The following is a 27,736-nucleotide window of genomic DNA, read 5'->3' as shown; positions in this document are numbered from 1 at the left end:
TTCCACAGGCTTTTTAAATATTCAGTTCCTGGAGGCAAAGGCTATCAATGGCTACTAGCCCTGATGGTTGTGTGCTATCTCCAGTATTCGAGGCAGTAAGCCTGTGTGCACCAGTTGCTGGGGAACATGGGTGGGAGGGTGCTGTTGCACCATGTCCTGCTTCTTCATCCCTGGTCGACAGCTGGTTGGCCACTGTGGGAACAGAATGCTGGACTAGATGGACCCTTGGTCTGATCCAGCAGGGCCCTTCTTATGTTCTTATGTTCTAACCTCCAATTGGGCTGACTGGGATTTGGATATTCAAAATGGAATGTGCTTGGCATGCACTGCGACAAATCAAGGATTAATTAATTAACCCATGATTTGCTGCTGTTACATGTGAACTGGGTTGCTAATAAAATCCTGGGCTTTTTTTAAAAAAAAATAAGATCAGTTAATTGTATGATGAATATTGTACGATAAAGAGGAATATTATTAACATATTGGGAAAATTCCTTTCCATAGTCTGTTCCAAATGGTTATATTATCCCAGCTGCACCATGCCAGATGTTTTATGTTTCAGTTGTAATAAAAAGAGATCAGTCTAAATAAGTTTTAAGCATTACAATTTCAGATTTTTGACATGATGCCTTTTTTTTAGCTTCTTACAAGATGTAAAAGTCTGGGAAATATTTTTTTTTACTTCGCATTTCCATGTAACATTGAATATTTATAATTTTGCTGCTTTTAAAACCAACAGCTTTGCTCTTTTAACTTTATCACAACTAAATGAAGTCAACCACTCCAGACAGACACATAGGAAGCAAGAATGAAAGGTATTCTACCCTCTTTTTTCATCCAAATGTCAATAACATACATAATCTAAGCACAGATTTGACCTTTCTTAACTTCAAGACCAATTATCCTCTTAATAGCAGCTGCAGTTTACCTCTCTATTGCTTTGCTTTATGAGAATCATGAGGAAAAAGTACAAAACATCCTGAATCCAGAAAAAAGGTGCCAAGGAGCTTGAATATTCTGCCCAAATGTGCTCCCAGGCCCAATTCAGCATCGATGACCTTTATCCTATAGCATACTGATAATCTATCATACATTCATTTGTGTGGGTGTGTGAGGGGAAAGAAACTGCACCACTGAGAATTTGCCACTTCGGTAAGGGGACATGGCTGGAATCTGGAAGTGCATATGACCTTAATCTTATCTTTATGACCCCCAAGGAACTTAAAATAAGATCACCCTGTCCTTTTTTAAGGCTAATGTTGACTTCTATCCTGGGGCATGAAACAAGTCAACAACAAATCCTTATGTGTCTCATTAATGGTTGCTACAGGACTGGCTCTGAAAGCCAAATTAAAAAGGGCCTGGGATTCTAATAGCCTGCAGGCCAAAGGTTCTTCCATTTCTTATTTATGACTGAGAATAATCAAGGCTGGACTGTGCACATTCATCAGGAACAGTTAAGGGACAATGTAAGCAAAAATTAATTGTCACTAGGAACAAAATGCAGTAATATTATAAACTAAGAAGTCCTCTTTAAAACACAAATAATATTCACTCAGTGCTGTGTATTGTGAATCAGAAAAGAAAAATGCATTATTTCCTCAATTTACATTTTATTTATATTACTACTGCCATCTTTGTAAGAATGAAAACCAAACACTTGATTAAAGCTAAAGGTTTCCAGAAGTACTCATTAGTACTGATGACCTTTATTCTGTAACATATTGGAAATCTATCACACATTCCTTTGGGGAAATATGCCACATTAAGTGATCTCATACATTAGGAATATAAATTATTAGAGTAAGCGTTGGGGATTTAATTTAGTGGAATGTGGCACAAGTGAGTCATAAAATACAGCACATTACTTCCAGCTTTCAGCAGCAGCTAAAAGAAAATATCAGCACATTAGGTTTTAAAAACCAAAATGTGTCTACCACTTCAGCAAGGTACTACACTCAGTTTACTGTAAGCAGATTTTTAAGATATATTTTTGCAATTACTATACTCACCTTTACTTGCACAAATTCCATTTATTTATTTGATTTAACGCCCCCCACTCCAACCAAGAAAATAGCACTCAAGGCAGTTTGCAATCATAGATAAAGAAAAACTTGATTAAAACAGTAAGATTAGGTTTGGACGACACGATAGCCAATGGTTGGTTATTGCGTCAGCTGTCAGGACTTTTTCACACCACAGTTGGCTGAAATAACCAATGCTGTGCAGAGTTGATTATTTGAACAACCATTAGTTAGCGTGTCGTTTGTCGGGCACCACTTACTATTTTGTTGCACACAGTTGGTTATTTTCGGCAACTACAGACTCACTTGGCAAACGTGACCAAAGTGGCAGCTGCCGCTCTAATCCAGCCAGCAGAATTCACAATGCCTGATGGGATACCAGGGGGAGGGGGGAGAGGGCACGGATGTGTCAATCAAACACACCACTGACTAATAGTCAACTCAATGCTGGCCTTAATCCACATCATGGTTGATTATAATCATGTTGTGTGGGGAATACCCCCTCAATAATCAACTGTGGAGTTGGCTATTAACCCACTTTTGACTACTGGGTTGTCCGAATGCAGCCTAATAAAACAAATATATTAAAAACACAATTAAATAATAGTGGAAAAGTTTGCACAATGCACAAGTCAAGCAACATATTTGGATTTAATTTCACTTTTCTTAGGCACCATTCTAATGTGAGATGCATACAGCCTGTCTAGGAACAGGAGACATCTTCTGGAAAAGAAGTGCAACTTTGGATCCATCTATGCCCATTTTTTGGGGGAGGGGGAGGACACAAAACACATAAGCCCCTTCTTGGTCCTTGATATAGTTGTAGACTGACACAATGGAATTTTGCATGCACAAATAAGCACTGATATGACTCCCTTAATGCATTATACTAAGTAGACATTCAGAATCACACTGCTTTGTTTTATTTAGCACATTAACGGGAAATTAAGTTTTCGAGCCCTAAAATATTTGGCAAATGCAATAGGTACAGACAAGTAAAAGAAAAGTAAACCATCCATCAACTGAAAGCTCCATGCAGACTAATATCTTACTAGTGAGGCATAAGATGCACCTATCTGGGCACTCACAGACTTGTCTAGCACCAACTTTGATGTCTTTTTGGAGCCAAAGGCATTTTTATCAGCTTAGGTCTTTTAGATGCTATTTTTGAAAACTAGCTGGCTCTGTTTTATGTGATTTTAACACCTACTGCTGTTGTTTGTTTGCTCTGTTATTTAAATTATATTGGGTATTTTGTTTCGGTTGTTTTAAAATGTTAACTGCTCTGGGAACCCTTCAGGGTTGAAGTGCAGGATAAAAATCTATGTATATAAACAGATGCACATACTAGTCATATGTTTTGAGAGTCCAGTCTGCAATCACAAGAGCTAGAGTCTTCCTCTGAGTTGCTATTAAGAAACAACAACACAAATCAGAAGCTAGAAACTGCCTATGGAATCTGAAATTGAGATCATATCCCATTGCTTGTAGTGAGGTCACAGCCAAACAGTTTCCCAGAATCCTTTATCTATTTTTCTCTCTCTGCCACCTACTGTTTCTATTACTGATAGTCTACAAAGCGTCAGACATTTTTTAAAGTGTGCAGCAGCGCGCAGTTATTCTCACGATTTCCTTTCCTGGTAGTTCTCTGTTTTGAACTACTATACTCGTGAGCAAGAGGAAGCTAATATTAAACATCTTGCCTTAATAAGAGCAGAAGACAAACAAGTCAAAGCATCAGCTATTGCTTAAGCTCTGCCAGCTTGCAGTATCACTGGGATCCAACTCTGCATTTCACTCCAGCTGGCACGTTCAGGTTAATCGGCAATCATCTCCATTTAGTCCCCAAGGAAACTCCATTTCCATTCAATGGCTAGCACGCTCTGGAACAGCAAAGCTTTCAGCAGCTGCTTTGGTAATTAAAGGAATACTTCAAAGCTTTTGCATTACTTAACCCTATAGCTGACTTTTAAGCACAAGGTCATTTCTCTCTAAAAAATACTTGTTTGCACAGTCAATATAATTTTTCAAGAAGCCAACAAGTATTCCAAAGCACTTTCTGAGTCACTGGGGGAGGACTGTGTGTATGCATGCCTACATGAGAGAGCTAAATCGGTCGCTCCACATTTTCTGCTAGTCTTAAACATTCAAGTAATGTCATAGCCAAAGGAATACTTCTGGAGCTCTTTGGCAGAGCTTATGGTTTACACTGTCTGTTTGTTACACCAGAATACCCACTACTCATTTGTGCGTGCTACTCTAATTTCACTCCCCAAATTTCTAAGAACTTAACAAATGAATTAGTATTCCAATAAACCAGAAGTCATCTTACCATCTTTAATACATGCATTCCTACCCTTCAGTTTATCTCCCTATTACTTCTTTGTTCACTAAATGGCACTGATATTATATACTATGTATGGCTGAGACTCTCAACCTAATCCTCCAGGTTTTTAAAACTCCAAGAGTCTCTTGTATTCTTTATTGCAACTTGTAGCTGTTTGACATACAAAACTGCATTTTCAAGAATGAAAACACCATTGGAGAAGGGGATAGGTGGTGTTCTTGCACTTCAACTTTTTAGTATTAAAGGGAGGTATCAGAAATTTACTGACATACCATGGTTTTACAGTCCAGATATACAATGGGCAAGCTTGTCTGCTTTTGTTTTTTATTGTCTAAACAATCAGTTTCATAAATAGCTTCCAGAAATGGAGCAATTACAGTTTGTCAATGCCAATTTATACCCACTTCAAACCATAGTTTCTGATTCTGATTTGCAGGCTAATCACAAACTATGGTCTGTCAATTTAGAGATCATGCCAAACCAATTGAGTTAAAGACTGTTCTCATTCTTCTATTTATAATTTTTACTTTTATGAATGCCACACTAAGTGCGTTCAATTAATTCATTGTTACCAATGACCCTGTTAAGAAGACATGCTAACCCATAGTGGTTAAGCATTTTGAGCAAAACAGTATAGCTAAACGTGTTGTGTGAACCATTCCTAATCATGGTGGCTACATAACCACTGTTTAAACACACTCACTAACCATTTGCTGCAAAAGGATTAGTGGCTGAACCATGACTTAATGTGTTGTCTGAACAGGCCCAATATGGATAAAGTAGATTATAGTAATGAAAATAAAACCCAGAAGCATTATACTAGCAAACACAGATGGTAGTTAAGTTATCTCTTGCATTTTATAAGATCAAATAACTTTTTGTTACCTTGTCGCAGAAGTCAGTGAGGGCTGTGAAGTCCCATTTCTTGGCATATGCAACATTGTATCTGAGGATAGCCTCCTACCAAAGAAAAAATGGCAAAAACCTGAGCAAGGGGAGAATGTTTTTGAAGAAAGGGCACCCTCTGCTGGTATAGGACTGTTTAGCAAAATACGTAGCATTAATCTATTTTACAACAACAGCTACCAAAATTACCCCATCGTGGGAAGGAAAGAGAGAGGCTAGATTCCAAAAGACACAAGTGTTGGAACAGACCCAGTGATCCATTCAGTCCAACTCTTTCTGCCCTGGGACAGAATTTCCTATATTTAATGGTTTCCTAGCAGATGCTAATCCAATCATTAGTCTGGTAATATCTTACCAATAGTAATTTCATTTTTTTTCTTCACAATAGTAATAAAAATATTTTGCAAAATAATAATAATTAGACTCCATTTCCTGAAACAAGAGAGAAAAATAATATTTAATGGCACCAGGTAAAAGTGCATATTTTAAGTCCCACTGATTTAAAAATAAATAAATAAATAAATAAATAAATAAATAAATTCAAAACTCTATAATCTAATTTTCTCAATTTGTGCTAATTTCATTTAGATCTTTTTAAAAATTCAAATTTCCTAACTGTGCATTTAATTATACAGACAAGTTATTATACAGAGTCAAGTTACCACAATATATCTAGAATAGTGTAATCCATAGATACTGGTACTTCCTTTCCATACATTCCTCCTACTACACAACACCAATACTCTTTAAACTCCATTAAGTTTAAAATGCAGTCTGGGGATTTAGCATCAGAGCTTTCCAAACAGGGAATGCTGCCAGCCTGCATAAGCTATTCCCCCATCCATATTTAGCCTGTGAGAAGATTTTTTTTTTGGCAAATATTTAATCTGTCTTTTTACTTACTTTGTTTTATTTGTACCTCGCCAAGGAGTTCAAACCAGGACCCCTTTTATTCAGGTACTATTTCCCTGTGCCAGTCGGACTCCTGCCTAGAAACTATCATCACAACCCAGAATCCTCCTGGTCCCAAGAATAATACGATACTAGAGATTGGACCCCAGTTGGACAGGTGTCTCAGCCTAAAAGTCCTGTGAGTAATGTTAGGCTAAGTTGAAACTGCAATTTCTCCAAGGTCATCCAGGGAGATGAGTTCATATTTGAGAGCAAATCTTAATCTGCATATCCTATCTCCTGTCATGTTCCCATCAGAAGTCTTCAAGGGGGAGGAATTGTTAGCAGCCCCAACAGAGGACAATGCCCAGGCCCTGCCAGTGCCCATGACGCAACAGGGGTCTGAGCCCATGCAAGAATCTGCTGAGGTCCAGGCCCCTTGGGAAGAAGGGGAGTCTGCCTCAGAAGAGGAGGCTGAGTCCCCACCAACCATGTCCCAGGGAGCGATGGTGCCAGAGGGGGCAGGCCCAACTTAGAGAACCTTACATACTTGGGAAGAAAGGGCTGCCTCATGAGTAGAGAGCCCTCCTCAGGAGAAGGACTCTCTGCAGTCAAAGTGAACAACTGCAGCTCGGGCTTGTCAGCTCCAGGATAAAAAAGCCCAGGAGAATCTTACAGAAACTCCTGGAAACAACTTCTATATTTGGCTCTGGCTCCAACCTGTTATCTGCCTACGGACCCTGCCTTCTGCTTGGATCCTGCTTTGTAAGTGACTTTGGCCTGGATTTTACCACTCTCTGTACATGATTCCTTTTGTCTATATTGCCTGGCTTTGCTATTTGCTTCTTTGGATCTGAAAAGGGCTGTTTGTGGGCTCTGGCTTAGCTTGCTCCTTTGTGGTACCTTCAGCTCCTGACTCACCAGACACCAGCCCAGCCTATTTGGAGATGTCCTATCTCCCTCCTGGGGGACATCTCCAAGCCCAACACTACTCATTGCATGAAACTGGCTCTTCCTGAAATAACAGGAGTTTCAAGAGCAATTTACTGGTTTATTAACCTTTATTAATTATTTGATTTGATTAAAGCAATAATTATTTAACTTGATTAAAGCAATAAAAACCAATTATGTTAAAACACAATTAGAAGCACAACAACTGCATCAACCCACCCACCCACCCACCCCCCAAAATTGCTTACACACCAAAGGCCTGCTTGAATAAAAAGGTGTTCACCTGCAGGACAACAGATAGGGAGTGAACACAGCCTGAGAGCAGCCACCAAGAAGGCCCACTTTCCCATTACCCCCAAACATGCCTCTGGAGACGATGGTCTCAGAAGAAGGGCCTCTCCTAATACCATTACATACTATTGTATTTTCGGTTTCAGGAAACCAGGTCCAATTATCTGCAAAATAAGACTTTCTCAAAGTTTCCTTCTTATAATTTAATGTAACAAGTTAACATTAATTTACTAACTTCCTTAATTTTCAGCAGTGAATTGACATCACAAAACATCTCATTTGTTAAATTATTATCCTGTCATGAGATATACAGTATATAGGAATTGATACATTTTATTGGGATAACATTTGAGCAAGAACATGGTGGGACAAGTCTGTTAAATTAAGCTTTATCAGGCAAAGCTGAAAAGCTGACAAAGGCTCAATTTGGATGCAGCAATGACTACCCAGAGTTTTTTTAAAAGCCTGGGTGGTTGTGAACAAGTCAGCATGCTTGGCTCCTCCTGGAAGGGGGAGCACTTGTTTAATGTGACGTCTGAACCTGGAACTCTGGCCTGTCTTTCCCCAAGTCAGAGTTGGGAGTTAAGATACTACGGATCAGTCACTCCCACTGCCAGCATGGCTATGTTCATACTGTGCAATGCAATATTGTACAGATTCTCTAACTTATCCGATAAAACAGTATTAGCTCTCCTATTTAATACTGATCATTCTCAAAGAACACAGTAATGATTTACTATGTCATTTTTCATTCTGTGGAATCTTGCAACACTGATGGATGTGCATTTAACTGTGAAGCATGTGGACGTTCATTTTGAGTCTCGCTTCATCAGCATCTTGAACAACCCACCCATTTTCTACCAATTCTATCAAGATACGGTCAAGCATTTCTATAGATAGTGACAGCTTGTGAATATAAACATGAATATAATGATGCCACACTGCTTTGTGGAGATGACAGCATAGGTGTGATTAATCTTGTTTTTCATGTTCATTCTTATCTTCCAGCTAGTGAAACTCAAACCAACTCTAAGCTAGGTAGTACTGAAAGGGGCCTTCACGGCCATGCGCCTGAGGCGCGTGCGACCTGGGGATCGCTCAGAGGAAAAGAGAAAGAAAGATATATATATATAATAGAAAAAGATTTATTTTATTTTATTTATATAGGGAGAAGAGAAAAAGAGAAAGAAGCAAATATCTAAAAGGGTCCAAGAGAATAGCAGAAGGGATTTTAAAGAGAAAAAAAACCGCTAGAGGCACGGTTTCTAGGTCAGCGCACAATGGCGGACGACGAAGAACTGAGGTAAGGGTGGGAACCCCAGGGACATGTGCGGTAGCGTGGGGGAGGGGTTCCCGCCAAAAACGTTTCCCTAAGCTATAGTAGGTTCCGGTTCAGGTCTCCGCGCAGGCGCAAAGCCCATATGTGTGATGCATAGAGACCACGATGAAGAACCCAAGCTATAAATAATTAATCACCTTTTAAAACATATATCTTATGTTTGTAAATAACTGCAATCCAAAGGTTAGCAAGGACCACGTTTTAAAGACCAATGATAGAAAATATAGTACAAATATAAGCATATTCTATAAATACCACTTCTATTTTTTCTAAGGGAAGAGGTTCAAGACCCCCAAATGTAAACGAATGTATACTTAAAATATATACCCATATTCTACCATGACAAAAAATACAAATTGTAAACAAAAATCACCAACAATAAAAACTGGTGCTTTAGTTCCCCTAATAACAGATCATATTTCTTTACACAAAATGATGAATTTGGACAACACTAACTCCAACTTTCTGGGTAACTGATTGCATTATTGCACTATTCAGTAAATAAACTTAGTCACAGAATTGCCTCAATAAAATTCGCTCTTGTAGCTTCACGGCAGCATAAAAAGAGTGGTAGTGGACACTGCATTATAAGCCCCATCCTAAATATAACTGTGTCCATGAAAACTTCAGTAGATAACTGTTGCCATTCTCATAATGGAAAGATACAACTATGACACAGTCATGCAGAAACTAGACCTGGGAGAAAAAAACTAACAATTCTTTAGCTTTTAATTTGACATTCTTACCTTCAAATCACGGGAGCTGGTAAATTTCTTAAGCAGTGAAGTCTGGATTAATTCCCATCGGCTCCCAGCAGTTCTGTCACCATTCTGTAGAAAGAAACATTTATATATAAGATTAAATGGATTCAGCTAAGAAAATATCTTGAGCCTCCCAACCAATAAGACAAAAATAGAGAATTTAAATATAAATCACTATGCACTTTGTAATTGTGCTGCTATTATGGGGGGGAATTTGCTCAGCTTTAGAACTCTCAAGGATCCACAACTTGAAAATTGGACATGTATGGTAGCCACCAATTATTTTGACTGATCAGTAAGAACACAATGCCTCCAAGCACATACAGAGTGCCTTATTGTTTCTACTGAGCAAGTGCAGCTCATTCCTTCCCGCACAAAATTACAAGCCTGAGTGCCTGCCTGATTTTTCCCCAGTCGTTAAACATTGCCCCAGACTCCATAGCACGTGTACCATATATAATTAGAGAATTCCAATTCTGTCCCCATAAAATTAAGTTCTAGTTTTAGTAATTTATTCCAAGTATTTAAGCCATTTATAAAAGAGCAACATATACAAAATGAAACAATGATACGTTAGGCCAGCCTAGTGCCCTGCAGATATTTTGGACTTCAGTTCCCATAAGCCCCATGCAGCATGGAAATGATCTGAAATTTTGGGAGATGTCATCCAAAACATATGGAGGGCACCTGGTTGGGGAAGGCTGCATTAGGCAGTTCATACATAGACATAGCAAATAGATGTGTGAGAAAACTGCTTTTGATCAATTCACTTAAAGAAATGCAATGGTCAAGAGATACACAAAGGCCTGTACGGAAGGGTCCAAACAACTGCTAACCAGAAGGGAGTTCCAGAACAGTAGGGCCACCACCAAGAAGGCCTCATCTCTTGCGCTTGCCAAGCTAACCGATTTTACCAGCAGGTACATGAGCAGGACCTGCAACGCAGATCTCAGATTATGGGCAAGGTCACACAGGTGAATACAGTCCTTAAGGTAACCTGGTCCTTAACAACTCAGGCCTTAAAAATTAATGGATTTTGAATTTGGCCTGGAAACATACTGCTAGCCAGTCCAACTGGCACAAAAGTGACGTAAGATGTTCAAACTTTCTGGGCCCCATTAGCATATGAGCAGCAGCATTTTGTACCAGTTGGAAGTTTCTGAATCATTTTCTGAGACAGCCAATGTAAAGCACATTGCAGTAGTCCAGTTTTGAGATAACTAGTACATGAATATTTAGGCCAGGACCTACTGTTCCATGTGGGGCTGCAGCTGCTGTACAAGCCTGTGCTGGTAGCAGGCTGATAACTCCCATATTCAAGAAATGGCCTTATGTTCTTATATTCCATAGGTTTTCTATACATATCTGTTTGTCAATGCCCGTTATAATTAATTTCCACATCCGAAAAATGTATTTTACTTCTGTCATATGCAGTATCAAATTTGATGCTATAATGTACAGAGTTCATAAATTTGTCAAATTCCTTAAACATAGTTTCTGTCATTGTTGTCCCCCTGCCCCCCGATAATTTAAGGATGTGGAAATTAGGAATGACAGTGGACATTTACAAACAGATATTTAGAAATCTATGAATGTGAACTCATTTCTCAAATGTGGAAATTATCATTCTTTACATCCAAAAAATCCCATACTGCCAAATATTGAGAATTAGGCAAAATTGCCTAATGTCAGACCTTTTTATTTTCTCAGTATTTTAACACCTAATTCAACTTAAATTTAAATTTTGCTTTTTTAATTTCGTATTTTAACCTATATCAATTTCTGCTGTGTGGTTTTATTCTGGTTGTGCTTTTTATATTGTATTTTGTATTTGTGTTTTTAGACTTTTGGTTGTTTTATTATGCTTTTCATGGTTTTAATTTTTGTGAACCACCAAGAGAGCTTCAGCTGTTGGGCAGTATAAAAATGTAATAAATAAATAAATAAATTTCTGGAGACTAACCAATCTGGTGATTTGCATGATAGCCTTCTGAAGTCTTAAAACAAGCACTATAAAAAGTAAAATGTATTGATAGGTCAGGTTTGCTTAGTCAAAAGCACAAACTCATCAAGTGAATAGGATGATACTGCCAATAATATTTCATGCCTATAGTGGACAGATCAAGGGAGTAATTAGGAAGTTTTCATATCTTTTAAAAGATATTCCCTAAGGCAGAAATATTACCAGGTAGAAAATATACTATTTACTCCAATTGCAGAAAAATTAAGACCATTATTAACCCCAGTGACTTGATACCTAATGATTGTTTGGTAACCCCAGTGACTTGATACCTAATAAGTGTGTGGTTATAAGTGTGAGCTTTCTCATTATAAATCCACAATGGCAGGAAATACAGTGATTATAGACTTTTCTATAGATTAATGGATATCAGTGTGATTGTGTTTTTGTTTTGTTTTTACCCAGAGAATCTTAATACTATTACTGAATGTATGGGGAAAGCCCAGGGGCTAACTTGCCTTATCTTTTACAGGTATATCACCACTCTTCAGAATTTTCTATTGGAAGAGTCTTTATGCAGACTTTGCAGATCTAACTAGAGGAACATTTACAGTATTTCTTAATTATATGGTGAGTTCTATTTACTACTAAGTGAATAGACATATTTTTAAAATAATTACAACATGGGAGCAATATAATGCAAGTTATTTTAATAAAGCTATTTTAGAATTTTATTTTTAAAAGCTTGTGCCCTTATAATTAGATACTGTTGCTTCTGGGTGCATTCTGCCTAACGCTAGTGTGTGCTACTGAAGAATTGAAATGCTTGGCATTTTATTTATTTATTTATTTATTCATTTAAAACATTTGTAACCTGCCCTATATCACTAGGATCTCAGGATCTTATAGGCATCTGTATTAGACTGTACATGTGGATTTGTTTACAATAAGTAGCCTCCTCTGTATGCATAGGTTTTGACTGTAATGTTTTAAAGTTGTTTTACTGCAATGTTTGGTCTTTGCGCAGTAATTTGATGTATAAAAATGCATAACAGAATACATTTTATTGTATTTTCTTCTATACATTTCCCAGTAACCTTTGTAGTTCTTGTTCTGACTTTTTTATATTCAAACTTGGGTTTGTATGGTGATGATATTATTCCTGTTTGTTTGATTTGGTAGCCATAATCAAGTTAGGGATACAACGTTGCTGGTTTGTATAGGCATTCCAGCTGATAGGAGGAGCCAAGCACGAGCTATAAACCACATGTACTAGCATGCTGTTTTGCTCATGGTGACCCAGGGTTTAAAAAATTCCCTGTCGCTGTTGTGTGCAAATTGAACCAGACAGTTCAGCCCTCAACAATTTTTCTATAGTTTTATGGACTTTAGAAAAATAAGCTGTACATCTGTCTTATAAAACCTAGATTAGAATGACAACAGTGGTCTCCCATATAGAAAAATAGCACAATCCTACTGCACCTTTGTCTAAACCTTCATTCAATAGTAGCATTTATATCACCCATAAAGCTGACTAGCAGTGAGTTCAAGAACAACAAAAGAAGTACTTTTTTACATGTTTCATAATTACCTTATGTGGTGATTGCCACTAACTTAGATGGCTTTTCAAATACAATTAGACAAATTCATGGAGCTATTAGCCATGGCAATTAAATGTAATCTCCATGCATAGCAGCTGTATAACAGAATATCAGAAGACTGGGGTACACAAGGAAACATCGCCATCTCTATGCCCTGCTTGTGACCTTCCCAGAGGCATCTGACTGGCCACTGCTATAAACAGAATGCTAGACAAACTACATGGTCATTGACCTGACTCAGAAAAGCAATTCTTATGTTGTAAAATTATCCACTAAACTGTCTTTGATTGTACTGTCAAGCCTCTGGAAAACCTTCTCACATTGTACAATACCATAAACTACCCTGAACATTTAGGAGAAGTGGAATTATAAATTTAAATAAAAGTGGAAAAATAAGTGTCAATTTACAGAGACCAATAATTTAAACTCAAATTCTTCCATAGCCTCAGATGCCTGGTGAACAGCTTTGAGTACTAAGACTATTTAGCTAAAGGCATGTTCATTTGTTTATTATTTATTTTATTACATTTATATACCGCCGCACAGCTGAAGCTCTCTGGGCGGTATATAGCTCTCTGTTGACTTGCTGAGGTAGAGCAGTTTGAAACATGGACTTCTGCAGTCCAAAGATATGGACACTTTTTGAAATTTTCATGTTTTGCAACTTTGCATGCTTATTGAAAATGTTCTGTTTGACGAAATTCATATGTTTATATATCAATTGAAAGACCTGATTCACATAATACAACAATCCTGCTTCTTTTCCTGGGTGTCCAATTAACTCTTTTCTTTGGTGCCATTGCTCTATTTATGAAGTACGTACGTACACTTTTAATTTGAGAAATACTTCAAATATTCACACAATCTCCAATTGCGCTTTAGTTACAGAACAAACAGCAAAACTGACTTTCCTCAACTTGAAACATGATGTATCGCAGCTATTGCCATGTGATTGGTCCCCAGAACAAGGACTGTGATTGGCTAGTAGGGTTTGCAATTCCAATCCGCTTCTTCACTCAATCACACCTGTGTTTGTTTTTAGACTAAAGTAAGCATAACATTTTTTGTACTGCAGATATTTGCATTCTTTTTTTTGTATTGAATTCAGCATTAAATTCTCTTTCAATTGATATATAAACATTTGAATTTTGTAAAACAGAACATTTTCTACAAGCATGCAAAGTTGTAAAGTTGCAAAACGTGAAAATTTCAAAAAGTGTCCACAATTTTGGCCACCACTGTATTAGTTTGCATATATAGCTATATCCTTCTCAAAGTAAGCCAGTGTGACATTATGGAAGTGTAGCTCCATCCTCACCACTTACTACAAACACTTTATCAGTGCTAGGCAATCAGATTTACAAAGTATAGGCAGGAAAATGAGCTGCCACACATTTCTCTGGATTCACACACTACATTAAGATCACAAAGCAGTCTTTCACAAAGTTAATTATCAAACTTGAATAAATCTTCTGCTAACACCATCATTTGCAAATGTGAATTTAGGGTACATCTAAGAAATCTCATAAATGTGAGCCTGACAAAGTTCTATTTCCTAAAAACTTAAAACATTTGCCTCACCTCATCTTCTACAGGATATAAATTTTGTTCTGAACAAGGCATTTTAACATGTTTATTGTCCCACAAATCTTTGTAATGTGTTGGGAAAGGTTTAGGCACTTCTCCTTCCTTCAGAAGATCTACCTGCAACAGAGAGGATAGGTAAAGAGTGCTGTACTAAACTTCATTAAAAACAAACAAATTACCTTTGACCCTTTCATCTGCAAATTCAATATTCTTTAAACCCCAAAATAAATATATATATATATATATACACAAAAATATGCAAGTTGTGTTTTAGCATACTCTCATTTGTGATTGAAACTGACATTTAATGCCAAAACGTTCCGCATTTTAAAAATGTTTTTTTTAAAAAAAATGTATAAACTGGATACGCAATTGCTGTTCATTTAATGTGGTTTAAAATATACATGAGTAGCAATGCCTCGGTCCATGCAATCTGTGAAGATTTACATGCACTGAAACAAGCCTCTTAGATACAATGCAGCAGAAATTAGTCCCGACTGAGGCTGCAATGCTATGCAGTTACACTGGAAGGTAAGTTCTATTAAAAGCAGAGAAACCTTCTTCTGAGTAAACATATATAAAACCAGACTCTTAAGTCACTGGGGCTTGAGTGAATCACATTCAACTACAGTCAACTGGATTTAGCTATGACTAACATTTACCTACATTTCAGTTTATTCAGAACTGTTTTTTAACTGGAAGAACTAGATAATAAAAATGTGTTGACCAGTTATCTGTGATAGTATCAAATTTATTGCGGAAGGACTAAGGTGCACACAATGACCAGTATCACTGAAAATGGCAAGCTCAGTCGCCTGCCCAAGCCATGTTCTTTCTTCCCTTCCTACCTCTTTTTACCCTAGATCCTATGTTGGTGAGCGGAGGAATAGGTGAGTGCCTCAGCCCCACCCAGCACACTCCGCAAAAAGCATGAGCTGAGTGTTCGGAGGTTTCATTTCTTCCTCACTTGCCTTTCTCTCTGGTCTAGACAACAGTAATGATGAGAAGGAGGAACAGTAGATGCCACTGCTTAATTGGTCCGTGGCTTTCTGCCTATCAGGCAAGTGGTAGCATTGAGGAGGAGCAATAGCAGCTGGTGACAACGCCGATGAGAACCCAGACTCAGTGTGGGGTGGGTGGGCATTAAGGGTGACTCGCCCAACAGCCCACAAAGACCTGGAGCTGGCACTATAACTAACACATTATGGGCAAATATATGTATTACAATCCCAATGCCACTTTTTTCTTTCTAAAGAAATGCCACTTCAAAAGGGTACAGCTGATATCAAAGAATGGGGAGGACTTAACTGTTCCCCTACTTGCCATTTCCCTGCTCTAAACCACTGTTACAGTGGCTTCCCCCTGCCAAAAAACACTGGTTTTAAATGTACGTTTGCCAAGGCACACATACATTTGGTGGAAAAGCTGCTTGGGGGCAGGAAATTTGGAGAAGACAAATGGAGGGACAGGGTCAGAGAAAAACGAGTTTAAAAATTACACGGGGAGGGGGGGAACGTGTTGTGTGGGTTATCTGGAACGGTGAAACCACCGATGGAGAAGTGTTAAGCGCCCACGTGCCCCCTTCTGCCATCTCAGTCATCCTTTCCTGAAGTGGCTTTTCTTTTAAAACAAACACAGTGCTAGAGCTCTAATATTTGCCTATGTATACAACATGTCATTAGTCCCCAGACGTTAATTCTCAGGCCTTCTTTTCTAAAGATGGGTGACCCAAAGATCTCCAGTCTGCTGAAGCTGCAGGCCAAAGATAGTTTCCAATACAGCCACTCCACTTACACTATGAACGTACTGCTAGAAAAAACAACCTCTAGCGGTTTGCCAATAACATAAACTGGTGTGATGGATTTCCCCAAAAAGCCATCGTGTCAGCTTATGCTATTATGCTAGCAGTACGTCAATAGTGTATGCGGAACAGCAGGGTTAGATACTGCTCTTTAATCAAGAGAATAATATCTGTTCAGCCTCAATTTAATATGAACAGTTTTGATGATAAAGCAGCTTGACTTTCATACTCTGATTGTCACTGTATGATTTGCAGAAGGTCTCAAATGAGGAAGACGTATCCCACACATTGGCATTCTTCTCATCTCTTCAATAGGCGTCCCAAACCACTTTTTATTAGTTGGAAGTGGAGGAGGGGTATATTTAGAATTCTTCCTTCCATGTCGATGGGGCTTTAATTCACACTGTTCATTCCTGCCATTAAAAATTGAAGTAAGATTAATAACTTTAGCACGCCTTTCTGATTGGCTAAATATTTTTAGTGGCAAACTTATGTAGTTTCCTTTTAAGAACATTCAAGAACAGCAATACAACCTGCTAGGGTCATATAAACAAGCCTGTTGCTTTTTAGAAACAATTGCATCCCCTCCAAATTCTACAGAGTAGAACAATAAAACCATAAAAAAAACCCACATTTTTTGCACTGTGACACACATACATATAAGTTTACTTAAGACACATTCACACATACATACACATCACTTGGTAATGTATCATTTGCTAGAACATCATTCCAAGTCTCATGGCACACGAATTCACAGGAGCATGTGTGAATTTCCTTTCATAAAAGGTACTGAGTTTGAGGTGAGACCAGATAATATGAAATGCGTCCTGTTTGTGGTGTTTGATCCATGATGACTGTTTCACACCTCATGTTATCACTTGATGTTGCAAAGAAAATAGTATGGAATAGTGGGTAAGGGGATACAAGCTTAAAAACCTGTGTCCATTTGCTGTTCTAAAATGGCGCCCAGATAAACATTCAAGTGAGCACCTTCATGTTATTTATGTATTATATTTATTAAATACTTCATAAAATAAATTTCTCTAGGCATTTTATAATCATCTTGGAGATTATGGCAGGAAACACAGATGTAATTGTTAATATAATATATACACCACTCTTTATCAAACAGTTAGCACAGCTAAAACAATTAAGTGTGCAGCAATAAAAACTAGCAGAAGGACAAAAAATTCAGGACTTAAACAGTTAGCTAACATGCTGGTAGGGCTGGGCAAATGAAAAGGCCTTCACCTAATGGAGAAAGGACAACAGATGTGACAACAAGTGAGCTTCTCTGAGAACACCACACACACACTCTGAGGCGGATCACCACTACCTGTCTAACCTTCGAATGGAAGCAGGGGAGGACATTCATAGATAGGCCTTTGATGATGAATTGTGTGTCAAAATTGACTAGCATCCAGTACAGTAGTTTAAGAACTAGTGAGATATAATCCTCAGGTTGCTAACTGGGAACAACTATAACAGTTTCTGAAAATACTGAACAGCCTTCAAAGGCATTCTATGTAAAATGCTTTGCAGTAATCTAACCTGGAGATTACCAGAGCAAGGCTATCTCTGTCCAGTGCTGTTGGCACACCAGTCTAAGCTAGTGAAAAGGACTGTGTGCCACAGTAGCTATTTGTACCTCCAATGAAAAATTGGATCAATCAGCTTCCCCAAACCTGATTCCTAAATGGGAGTGCAATCCCATTCAGAATAGAGTGAACATAACTTCCCTGCCCACTAGCAACACCTCTATCTTGTCAGGGTTGTGTTTCAGCTGATTGGTCCTCATACAGTCCATTGCTGATCCCACATACTGATTCAGCACTTCCACTACCTTACACAAATTAGATGAAATGAAGAAACAGAGCTGGGTGTCATCAGCATATTGATAGCACCTCACCCTAAATCTCCAGATAACCTCACCTAGCAGTTTCATGTAGATGTTGAACAGTGTGGGAGACAAGATGGAACCCTGCAGGGACACAGTAACATTAGCAATGAGGCTGAATAGCAATCTCCCAGCACCACTTTCTAGAATCAGCCATCCAGATAGGAACATAAACACTAACATTGTGCCTCCAACACTGACAGCCTATGGCTGATTACTGAAAGCCACTGAGAGGTCCAGAAGAATTAGCAGGGTTGCACTCCTCTTCTTCTTCTCCTGGCATAAATCATTCTACAAGGTTTGCCACTTGGCATATTTAACAGTACATCTGACACTGAACTAGTCACATCTTTTTACAGCAAATGTTGATTGTCATAGCTAGTAGATTTGCTTACTGTATAGACACACCCAAAATACTAACTGCAATGCTGCTGGAGAGTATACAGTAAGGAAGGAAGAAAAGAGAAGAGCAAAAAGATTACCTTTTCTCTTCTGTTCTGGGAACCCTCATGAAATGGGCAGTAATTTTAGAGTCCTTCCTGCCACAATGTTTGGCACCTTTGCTTTCTGATGACACAGGCAAGTTCCCGGATGACTCAGTGTGCGTTTCACCCTCTTTGAGCGGATTATCCATCCCATCCAAGTGGAGGCTAAATCGAGTACCTTCACCTCTCCGGGAAGGAAACTGTGATTTTCCTGAATCCAAATCAGAATCTGTTCTTTGAAATGGTGAGGATTTGGTTGGTGCTTTTGACATGTCAATATCTTCTTGTTCCTCGAGAAGTGGACTGGTTTCTTCATCAGCCTCTGAGCCCTGACAGCTGTTTTTGGAATTATCTACATCCATTGGTGACTCAGGTTCACTCTCTTTCTCAAAAGAAGGAGAATCCCCCAAGCATTCTTGATCTCTGTTTAGAGAACCATACAAATCAGACGAACAAGCATCACAGCCTGCATCTGAAAGTGGGCTCTCGGGCACCACGTCCACCTCATCTAACTCAGCATTTACACAGGTTAGATGCTCAGAGTTGCAGTTCTTAGATGACTGTGGATTCCGTAAAGTCACTTGCCTTTCTGTATCACACTCTTTTGAGGGGTGTTTTATCATTGCCACCTTCACAGGGCTGCCGGATGAAAGCTTGCTATGAGTACAGTTTTCCCGGTTTTCATTGCAGCCCCGATGAGTCTGACTGCCAGTTTTGTGCATTTGATTAATATTAGCATTTTTCAGCTGGTCTCCTGTCTGGGTTACTTTCACAGATTCTGCTTCTGAAAGCTGATCCCTACATATCCCTTCAGCTTCCCATTTATGCAGGGTGCCAGTCTGAGACAAAGCTGCATGCTTGGTGCTCATTTCCACAGATAATCTTGAACAGCGCTGCTCAAGAGCATCATCCTTTTCCGTATCATGTTCAAAAACATTATCTTTCTTAACAAATGTCATTTTGGGCTCTGCCTCTGTGCTGCTAGTTTTGTTTTGCAAGCTGTGAAAGGAGACAAGATAGACCACTGCAAATGAAAAATTATTCCATAAACTTAAGTGCTAAAAGTGATATCCATCTTCCTATAAATTAAACTATTAAAAAGTTTCAGAAAACTTGATATCTAGCATTATTTTCACTTTAAGCTTTCTATGCTAGATTTGGCTGGGACTTTCATTCCTAATTCAAAGGATCTCCTATTACCAAATTATCTCTGATTAAGACTCTTCTAGGTCACAATCTCTGCAATTAACTAAACACAGCAAGAGACTGGCTCTTTTTCTGAATTTTAAGAATAGCTGCAGTATTTAAAAGGGCAAAATGAGATTGGTTTATATATAGCTCTATTTACAAAAGAGATATGGGTATGACAAATCACTCCCAAATCACAATATGCTATGGCTGCTTTGCTATATACTTGGCTGAATTCAGTGGGACTTAATTGTGAGTGGACATGCATATTGTAAAATTAGAGACGTTTTTGTGTTGAAATTAAATTTTATTATTGTCTTTAAGAAATGATAAATGCTTTATATCTCTAGTATCACTTTGTGCAAAATGTGAAGAATTGTGCAAAACTAATAATTCATAATCTAAACATGAATAGTTATTTCCTTGCCTTTTGTTATATTTGGGATAAAATATTGACTTTACTCCAGCCATGCAATCTGCCATTGTTCAGTGATGTTCAGTTTGTCCAATGATGTTCACTCTGCTTTCTGCTTATGATACTATCTTCAAGGACTAATACGTTACAGGGATACTGATGCAGAGATGGAAAACCTGTGACCCTCCAGATGCTGTTGGACTGCAACTTCTATCAGACCTGGCCAGCATAGCCAATGGTGAGAGATGATAGGAGCTGCAGTGCAACAATATCTGGAGGCCACACATTTCCTATCCTTAACCTAACAGAATGACCTAGTGGCACCCTTTGCATGAGGCGACAGCAGAGGGAAGCAGGCCTAATTCCATCAGCTCTGCTGAGAAAGTTGGCTCTTCAACTGCCACCAAGCAGTAGCCAGGATACCTGAACCATTTCCATCCAGCTGGTCATTATATGAACTACATGAACTGGCACCTGAGTGTGATGTTTTCCAATGGAGATATTTGTATTTAACAAAAGGTTCCAAGTTAAGCTTTCCAGTCATTTGGACATTAGTTATGGCTGTTGTTGAAAGCTACTTTTATGGTGTTCATTCCTAGGCTGTGATGGAGCTGGAGATTTTATCTTCAAAGTGTCATGAAAACTTGTAACAGCGTGCTACGAAGATTTCGGCCATCTCTCTCCCTGCTAGATTGCAAAAGGCAATGAACCACTGAGAAGATGCAATGCTGGTGGAAGAGAACTCCCTCTTTGCCATCTTCACCGCCACACAGTAGGCTTGATAATGAACTCTAACCTGTGTTTGGTCGAACTCAGCATGGGTCTTCCTCCACCTGCATACTATCTTCATTGCTTTCACCTCAGATATATGCTATATAGCCAGTTTTTCTGAAATCTTTTTAAAAATGTATTTAAGGGCATTTCATTTTCATGAGTGTTCAAAATATTTCACATACATTATCCAAGCAATCCTCATAACAATCTTGTATGATGGAGGAGTTGGAGCTACTAAGGCTGAAAGAATATTATCTTCCCTAAAGCTAACAACGAGTTCATAGATGGGCTGAGATTTGAAAAAGACACTTCCCAGTTCAAATGCTTCCTTGGTACATTTCACCCTCAGTACTCCCTAGGGAGATCACCGTCATTAATTCCTGCAACCACAGTTAATTTAGGTCTGTCAAAAAGCAACGTAGTTGGGATTGTGGTCAGCTATGGCTTCCCTGGGGGGGGGGGGGCGGTATGCACTACCCTTAGAAATAGTATTTAAAAGATAATATAACCCTTTCCAACCCCTCTCCCCATTTCTGTTTTTACCTTTTTGACTCCACTGTTTTGGGTCCTTTATTCTCCATCCAAGAGGTAATCCTCCTTTGTTTGTAAACTGCAAAAATAAAAAATAAAAAATCACAATACTTTTTATTGCAACAGGAATCTTCCAGAAGATGAATTTAAAATCATTAGAGATATGGGTAGGATCCAGACGTAGGCTCAGTTCAGACAACGCATTAGTCAACGCAGTGTGAAAACTCCACTCAATGGTTGAGTTTTTAGGAGGTACGCCCCACACAACATGTTCTAACTCCACCATTCTGTGAATGCATGCTACTGTGAAGTTGAGTAAAATCCATTGCGACATTCGATTGACAGTTCCTCCACCCCCAGTCCTGCTGATGGTATGCCATCAACCATTGCTGCAAAAAAACAATCCCAGCAGCTCTCCTAGTGTGGCACTTGCTCCTTTAGCTGCTCTTGCCAGGGAACTCTGTAGCCAGTGGGAAACGTCAACTCAACAGAAAACTCCATGGAGTCCTCCACACAATACGCAACACGATGGTTGTGCAGCGTGGATATTCTACGTGGAGTGTTTAAAAAACAACAACCCTCCACCATGGGCTGGAGTTTTCCCGCCAGGCAACACATTTCTCGATTGTGGTGTAAAAACCTCACCATGGAATTCTAAAACCACCATTGAGAAACGTGTTGTCTGAACTGAGCCTTAGTCAAGCTTAGTAGAACCACTAAAATCAATGGGATTTAAGTAAGTCAAGGGGTCTTCCTTAACAAGACTAATGCCCCATTCACACAATCACAGGAAAGGGAGAGTAAAGTATCCACATAGAGGGGAGAGGTAGTAAAACTGTGACACATGTACCTGTCACACAACCATTACCCATTTATTTATTTATTTATTTATTTAAGTATTTTTTATGCCGCCATTCAGCCAAAAAAGGCTCTCATGGCGGCTTACAAAAGTATTTCTTGACAGTCCCTGCCCACAGGCTTACAATCTAAAAGACATGACACAAAAGGAAAGGGGATTGGGAGGGAGGAGGAGGAGGGGGAAAAGGAAAGCAAATTCAGGCACTACAATCTTAGTTGGAAAGTTCAGCAGTTACAGGAGACAGCAGGAGGGAGGGGGCTCTCAGCTGGAGCTGGACCCAGGCACGGTGGAGAGATGCCTGGCTGCTGCTTCCTCCCTCACCGGTGGCCTCTGCAGAGACAGTTGGTAGCAGGAGGGAGGGGGCTCTCAGCTGGAGCTGGACCCAGGCACGGTGGAGAGGTGCCTGGCTGCTGCTTCCTCCCTCACTGGTGGCCTCTGCAGTTACAGTTGGTAGCAGGAGGGAGGGGGCTCTCAGCTGGAGCTGGACCCAGGCACGGTGGAGAGGTGCCTGGCTGCTGCTTCCTCCCTCACCGGTGGCCTCTGCAGAGACAGTTGGTAGCAGGAGGGAGGGGGCTCTCAGCTGGAGCTGGACCCAGGCACGGTGGAGAGGTGCCTGGCTGCTGCTTCCTCCCTCACTGGTGGCCTCTGCAGTTACAGTTGGTAGCAGGAGGGAGGGGGCTCTCAGCTGGAGCTGGACCCAGGCACGGTGGAGAGGTGCCTGGCTGCTGCTTCCTCCCTCACCGGTGGCCTCTGCAGAGACAGTTGGTAGCAGGAGGGAGGGGGCTCTCAGCTGGAGCTGGACCCAGGCACGGTGGAGAGGTGCCTGGCTGCTGCTTCCTCCCTCACCGGTGGCCTCTGCAGTTACAGTTGGTAGCAGGAGGGAGGGGGCTCTCAGCTGGAGCTGGACCCAGGCACGGTGGAGAGGTGCCTGGCTGCTGCTTCCTCCCTCACTGGTGGCCTCTGCAGTTACAGTTGGTAGCAGGAGGGAGGGGGCTCTCAGCTGGAGCTGGACCCAGGCACGGTGGAGAGGTGCCTGGCTGCTGCTTCCTCCCTCACCGGTGGCCTCTGCAGAGACAGTTGGTAGCAGGAGGGAGGGGGCTCTCAGCTGGAGCTGGACCCAGGCACAGTGGAGAGGTGCCTGGCTGCTGCTTCCTCCCTCACCGGTGGCCTCTGCAGAGACAGTTGGTAGCAGGAGGGAGGGGGCTCTCAGCTGGAGCTGGACCCAGGCACGGTGGAGAAGTGCTTGGCTGCTGCTTCCTCCCTCACTGGTGGCCTCTGCAGAGAGCCATGGTTTAATTACCCTTCCCTCCTCCATGGATAATTCCACATCCTCCCACTGCAGCGCCCGCATACACCAGTGGGCACTGCAGCATGAATCAGGCCCCACAGCCACCCCAGCTGTCCAATGGGCCACGCAACCATAGAAAAAGTCCGCCCTAGCAAGTGTGTCACCGAAAGTGGTGGTCACACTTGCCCGCAGACTCTATAGTCCCCATCTTTTTTATGTATATATATTTGTCATAATAAAGACAAAACCGCAGACGACATGGAAACCACTATGGATGCCTGCTAACCCTGCTGCAGTAGGTGGGTGAAGGCGTGGGTATTTCAACCACTGGTGGGACACACCTGCTACATGACTGGTGGGTTAGTCTGTCATCTGAACAGGTGCTAAGTCTGGACCCAACCCATTATTTACAGCTTCTGTCTTCATAGCTAAATTTCCTGCAGACTCCAAACTCGCTTACAATGCTTTGGCTAGAGATCATTTCACACATTATGCTGAGGTAAACCATGGTTTGCCACAGAGGCATGCTCAAAAGTGAGCTGCAAACAATCACCACTTCCTGACAAGCATAACTGTATGCCATGGTAATAGATTATCAGAGTGTTTAAGTGGCCAATTCCACCAGAGTTGTTAGAACAAAAACATCTGCACCTAGAAAGGTCATTTTTGGGGTCTTCTCCAATTTAGGACAATATTCCACCAAGGTAAGGTGGAACCAGAACTATGAAATCAAACGCTATTTTCAACTTATTTACAAAACAAAAAGTTAGCTATTATTATGTAATCAAATGATTATAGTATTTGAAATGAATTAATCAACTATAAAATTAGGTAGGGGAAAGATTTCAAGTGAAAAAACAACAACAACCGTATGCCAGTCAGTACCCCCCAGCCAAAGTGGGTACTTCAAAGATTTCTTAGGTAACAAAAAGTTTCAGGCTGCAATCCTATGTGCACTCACTCCGGAGTAAGCCCCACTAAAATGAGCAGGATTTATTTCCAAGGAAACATGTTTACTTATTTTGTAAAACAGCTTTCTCCCACAACCCATGTGAATATATTTCTGAAATGTTCATTGCAATCCATGCACTTGGTAAAGCAGGCTCTTACTTATGAAAACACATGCCACAATGAATATGTTGCTCTTAAAAGTGTCAGGAGACATTGTTGGTTTTGCCACTATAGACCAACATAGCTGCCCTTCTTGGATTGTGAATTTGTGTTTGTAAATTTACTAACTTTATTTTATATTAGGTAGTTTTTACAACTTTTACATCAAAATTAATTGATCAAAAGGTATTTATCTTTCCTTTAAAATGTTGGTCTACCTAGCATACTTAATTGGGCCTGTTCAGACAACATGCTAAGCCATGGTTAGGCCACTAACCCTTTTGCAGCAAATGGTTAGTGAGCATATTTAAACCGTGGTTATGTTGCCATCATGGTTGGGAATGGTTCACGCAACATGTTAAGCCATAATGTTTAGCTCAAAATGCTTAACAACCGTGGCTTAGCGTATCGTCTAAACAGGGTCAGCATGATATTGACAACAATGCATTTGAGGTTCTGCTAGAACAAAGGTACAGAACCTCTGGGCTGGGAGCCAAATCCAGCCCAGGTCTTCCAAAGGCCATGCACCCTTCTCCTGGCTCCACTCCCTTTGCCCCAGCCACTGATTATTTTGTGGTTTCCTGGATTTTGCAGAGTTTTTCACGCATTCAACAAGATTGAAGGCTTAGTTACAGGCAGTAAGAGCTGCAACCTAAACTATGCTGTTATTTTTTGTTCTTTGGTCTCACCCCTTTTGCCTTCAGCCCCTCCCACCACTGGAATGCAGCCCCACAACAGCTTCTCCAAAATAAAATTCAGCCCTCAGGCTATAAGAGCTTCTGCACCCCTGTGCCAGAACCACCAAGTTCCGAAACATACCCTCTGTAATTACAGAATATACCCTCTGGCGTTAAATCATCAGACTAGTCAAATAATGTCAATTAGTCACCAGATAGATATTGGTCAATTACTCCATGAAGCCAAGAATGCTCTTGAATGGCTTTTCTTTAATTGCATCATGATGTCTTGCAAGGCAGGACTGACAGCTGCTGTTACTATCTCCACCTCCCATTCCATGGACACCTCCCCCCACCCCATAAAGCTGTCACATTATAAAGGTAGAAGAATAATTTCCAGTTTCTACAGGCAACATGGCAAAAAGTCAGAACTGTTTCCAATAGCACTATTTTAAAACAAATTGTTAGTTTTACCCTACCCAGTGCCTGTTTACCCTACCCTGTGCCTGTTTGCATTCTCTTCCCCTCCTTATTGTTTTATTATGATTTTATTAGAATGTAAGCCTATGCGGCAGGGTCTTGCTATTTACTGTTTTACTCTGTACAGCACCATGTACATTGATGGTGCTATATAAATAAATAAATAATAATAATAATATTAAGTACCCATTTGATCAGCTACCCTGAAGTTATCCCCTCCATCGTCCAATCCTATGCACGTTCACTCAAAAAATACCAGTTTATTCGTTTCCATGTAAGTGAGTCTTCTGTGTAAATGCAGACATAAAGTCAAGCAGAGTATTTATAGTAAATTAGGGTGACCATATGAAAAGGAGGACAGGGCTCTTGTATCTTTAAGAGCTGTATTGAAAAGGAAATTTCAGCAGGTGTCATTTGTATATATGGGGAACCTGGTGAAAATTCCTCTTCATCACAACAGTTAAAAGCTGCAGGTGCCCTGCCCTCTTTTAAATCTGGTCACTCTAGTATAGCTCCTGCAGCTTTAACTGCTGTGATGAAGAGGGAAATTCTCCAGGTTCTCCATATATACAAATGAAACCTGCTGAAATTTCCTTTTCTGCCACAACTGTTAAAGTTACAGGAGTCCTGTCCTCCTTTTCATAGGGTCACCCTACAGTAAATGGTTTGAGAGGACTGCAGGAAAGCAGTTCTTAAGCATCAGGTTTGGTAAAAGTATTGAGGCAGTGTGGCACTAGAACAACAAACAGGGGCAGAGGAAAAGGACTACCCCACACCCCCAAACCAAACGAGGCCCGGCAAGCAAGCAAACGAGAGCGCTGTTTCGAGAAGCCGGAGAAAAGGATACCGGTGGTGGCACGAACCTTTGTTCCCCACCGTGACTGTAGGGATGCCTCTGCTGCTGCTGCTGCTGCTTCCGGGCCTTGGCTCGCTGCTGGCGGGGGGAGGAGGAAGAGGAAGAGGAGGCTCCTGATGCTGCTGATGCTGCAGTGTCACTTTCCTCTTCAGGGAAGGGGCCTGTCCTTCCTCTGAGCTACTACTATTGGCAGTGGCGGTATTTGTGGAGGAGGAGGAGGAGGAGGAGGAGGAAAGGAAGGGGTCCAACCTAAGTCTTTTCCTGGGGGTTTCACACTCAGGCCCCGCACTCATGCTTGTTGAGCAGCCTCGCCCCGCCGCCCCGGCTTGCCCCACCTCCCCAATGGTCGTGGGTGGGTGGGTGAGTGAAGCAGGCAGAGCCGGGCCAGGGTCAACGCCAGGAGGAGACGGGGCCCTGAGGAGGAGCGCCCCAAGGAGGACGCGGGGCCTCCCACATTCTCCTGCTGGGAGCAAGCTTGGCCCAGAGCCCTCGCCCTAGCTGAGCTCCACAAGGGTGTGACAAGGACCAGCCGCCCAGAATTAAGCTGAGGCCTGAACAAGGGCCGCAGGACACTCCGCGGAGCCTCCCCGCAGACTCGCGCCCAAAGCGAGAGAGACCAGCCTGCGCCCCCGCCCCCTTCTTTTTCCTCCCCTTCGTTTCTCCACTCAGCCGGAAAGCGAGGCGGTGCTGAGCCGTCGTCGTCGTCGTAAAGCG

At 40.7% G+C, this 27,736-nt stretch overlaps 1 protein-coding gene across 2 annotated transcripts in view; it reads right to left on the bottom strand.

The window, feature by feature from the left end:
* Positions 1-27,653, bottom strand: part of PARG (poly(ADP-ribose) glycohydrolase) — an 88,894-nt gene extending 61,241 nt beyond the window's left edge. The window contains exons 1-7 of one of the 2 annotated variants that reach the window (XM_063133137.1): positions 27,030-27,653; positions 21,765-21,831; positions 18,842-19,843; positions 16,689-16,872; positions 14,653-14,775; positions 9,496-9,579; positions 5,257-5,331 (exon numbers count right to left, since the gene is read on the bottom strand). In XM_063133137.1, the coding sequence (XP_062989207.1) occupies positions 5,257-5,331; positions 9,496-9,579; positions 14,653-14,775; positions 16,689-16,872; positions 18,842-19,843; positions 21,765-21,831; positions 27,030-27,315 (1,821 nt within the window). In that variant the 5' untranslated portion in view covers positions 27,316-27,653. Of the gene's footprint in view, positions 1-5,256; positions 5,332-9,495; positions 9,580-14,652; positions 14,776-16,688; positions 16,873-18,841; positions 19,869-21,764; positions 21,832-27,029 lie in introns of those variants that run through there. The other variant, XM_063133138.1, reaches the window with a different exon arrangement.
* Positions 27,654-27,736: the final 83 nt, after the last annotated feature.

Source organism: Elgaria multicarinata, chromosome 8, assembly GCF_023053635.1.
Source record: "Elgaria multicarinata webbii isolate HBS135686 ecotype San Diego chromosome 8, rElgMul1.1.pri, whole genome shotgun sequence".
In the NCBI taxonomy this organism is placed as follows: Eukaryota; Metazoa; Chordata; class Lepidosauria; order Squamata; family Anguidae; genus Elgaria; species Elgaria multicarinata.
The sequence above is the reverse complement of the archived record's forward strand: the minus strand, read 5'-3'. Positions and strand labels throughout refer to the sequence as shown.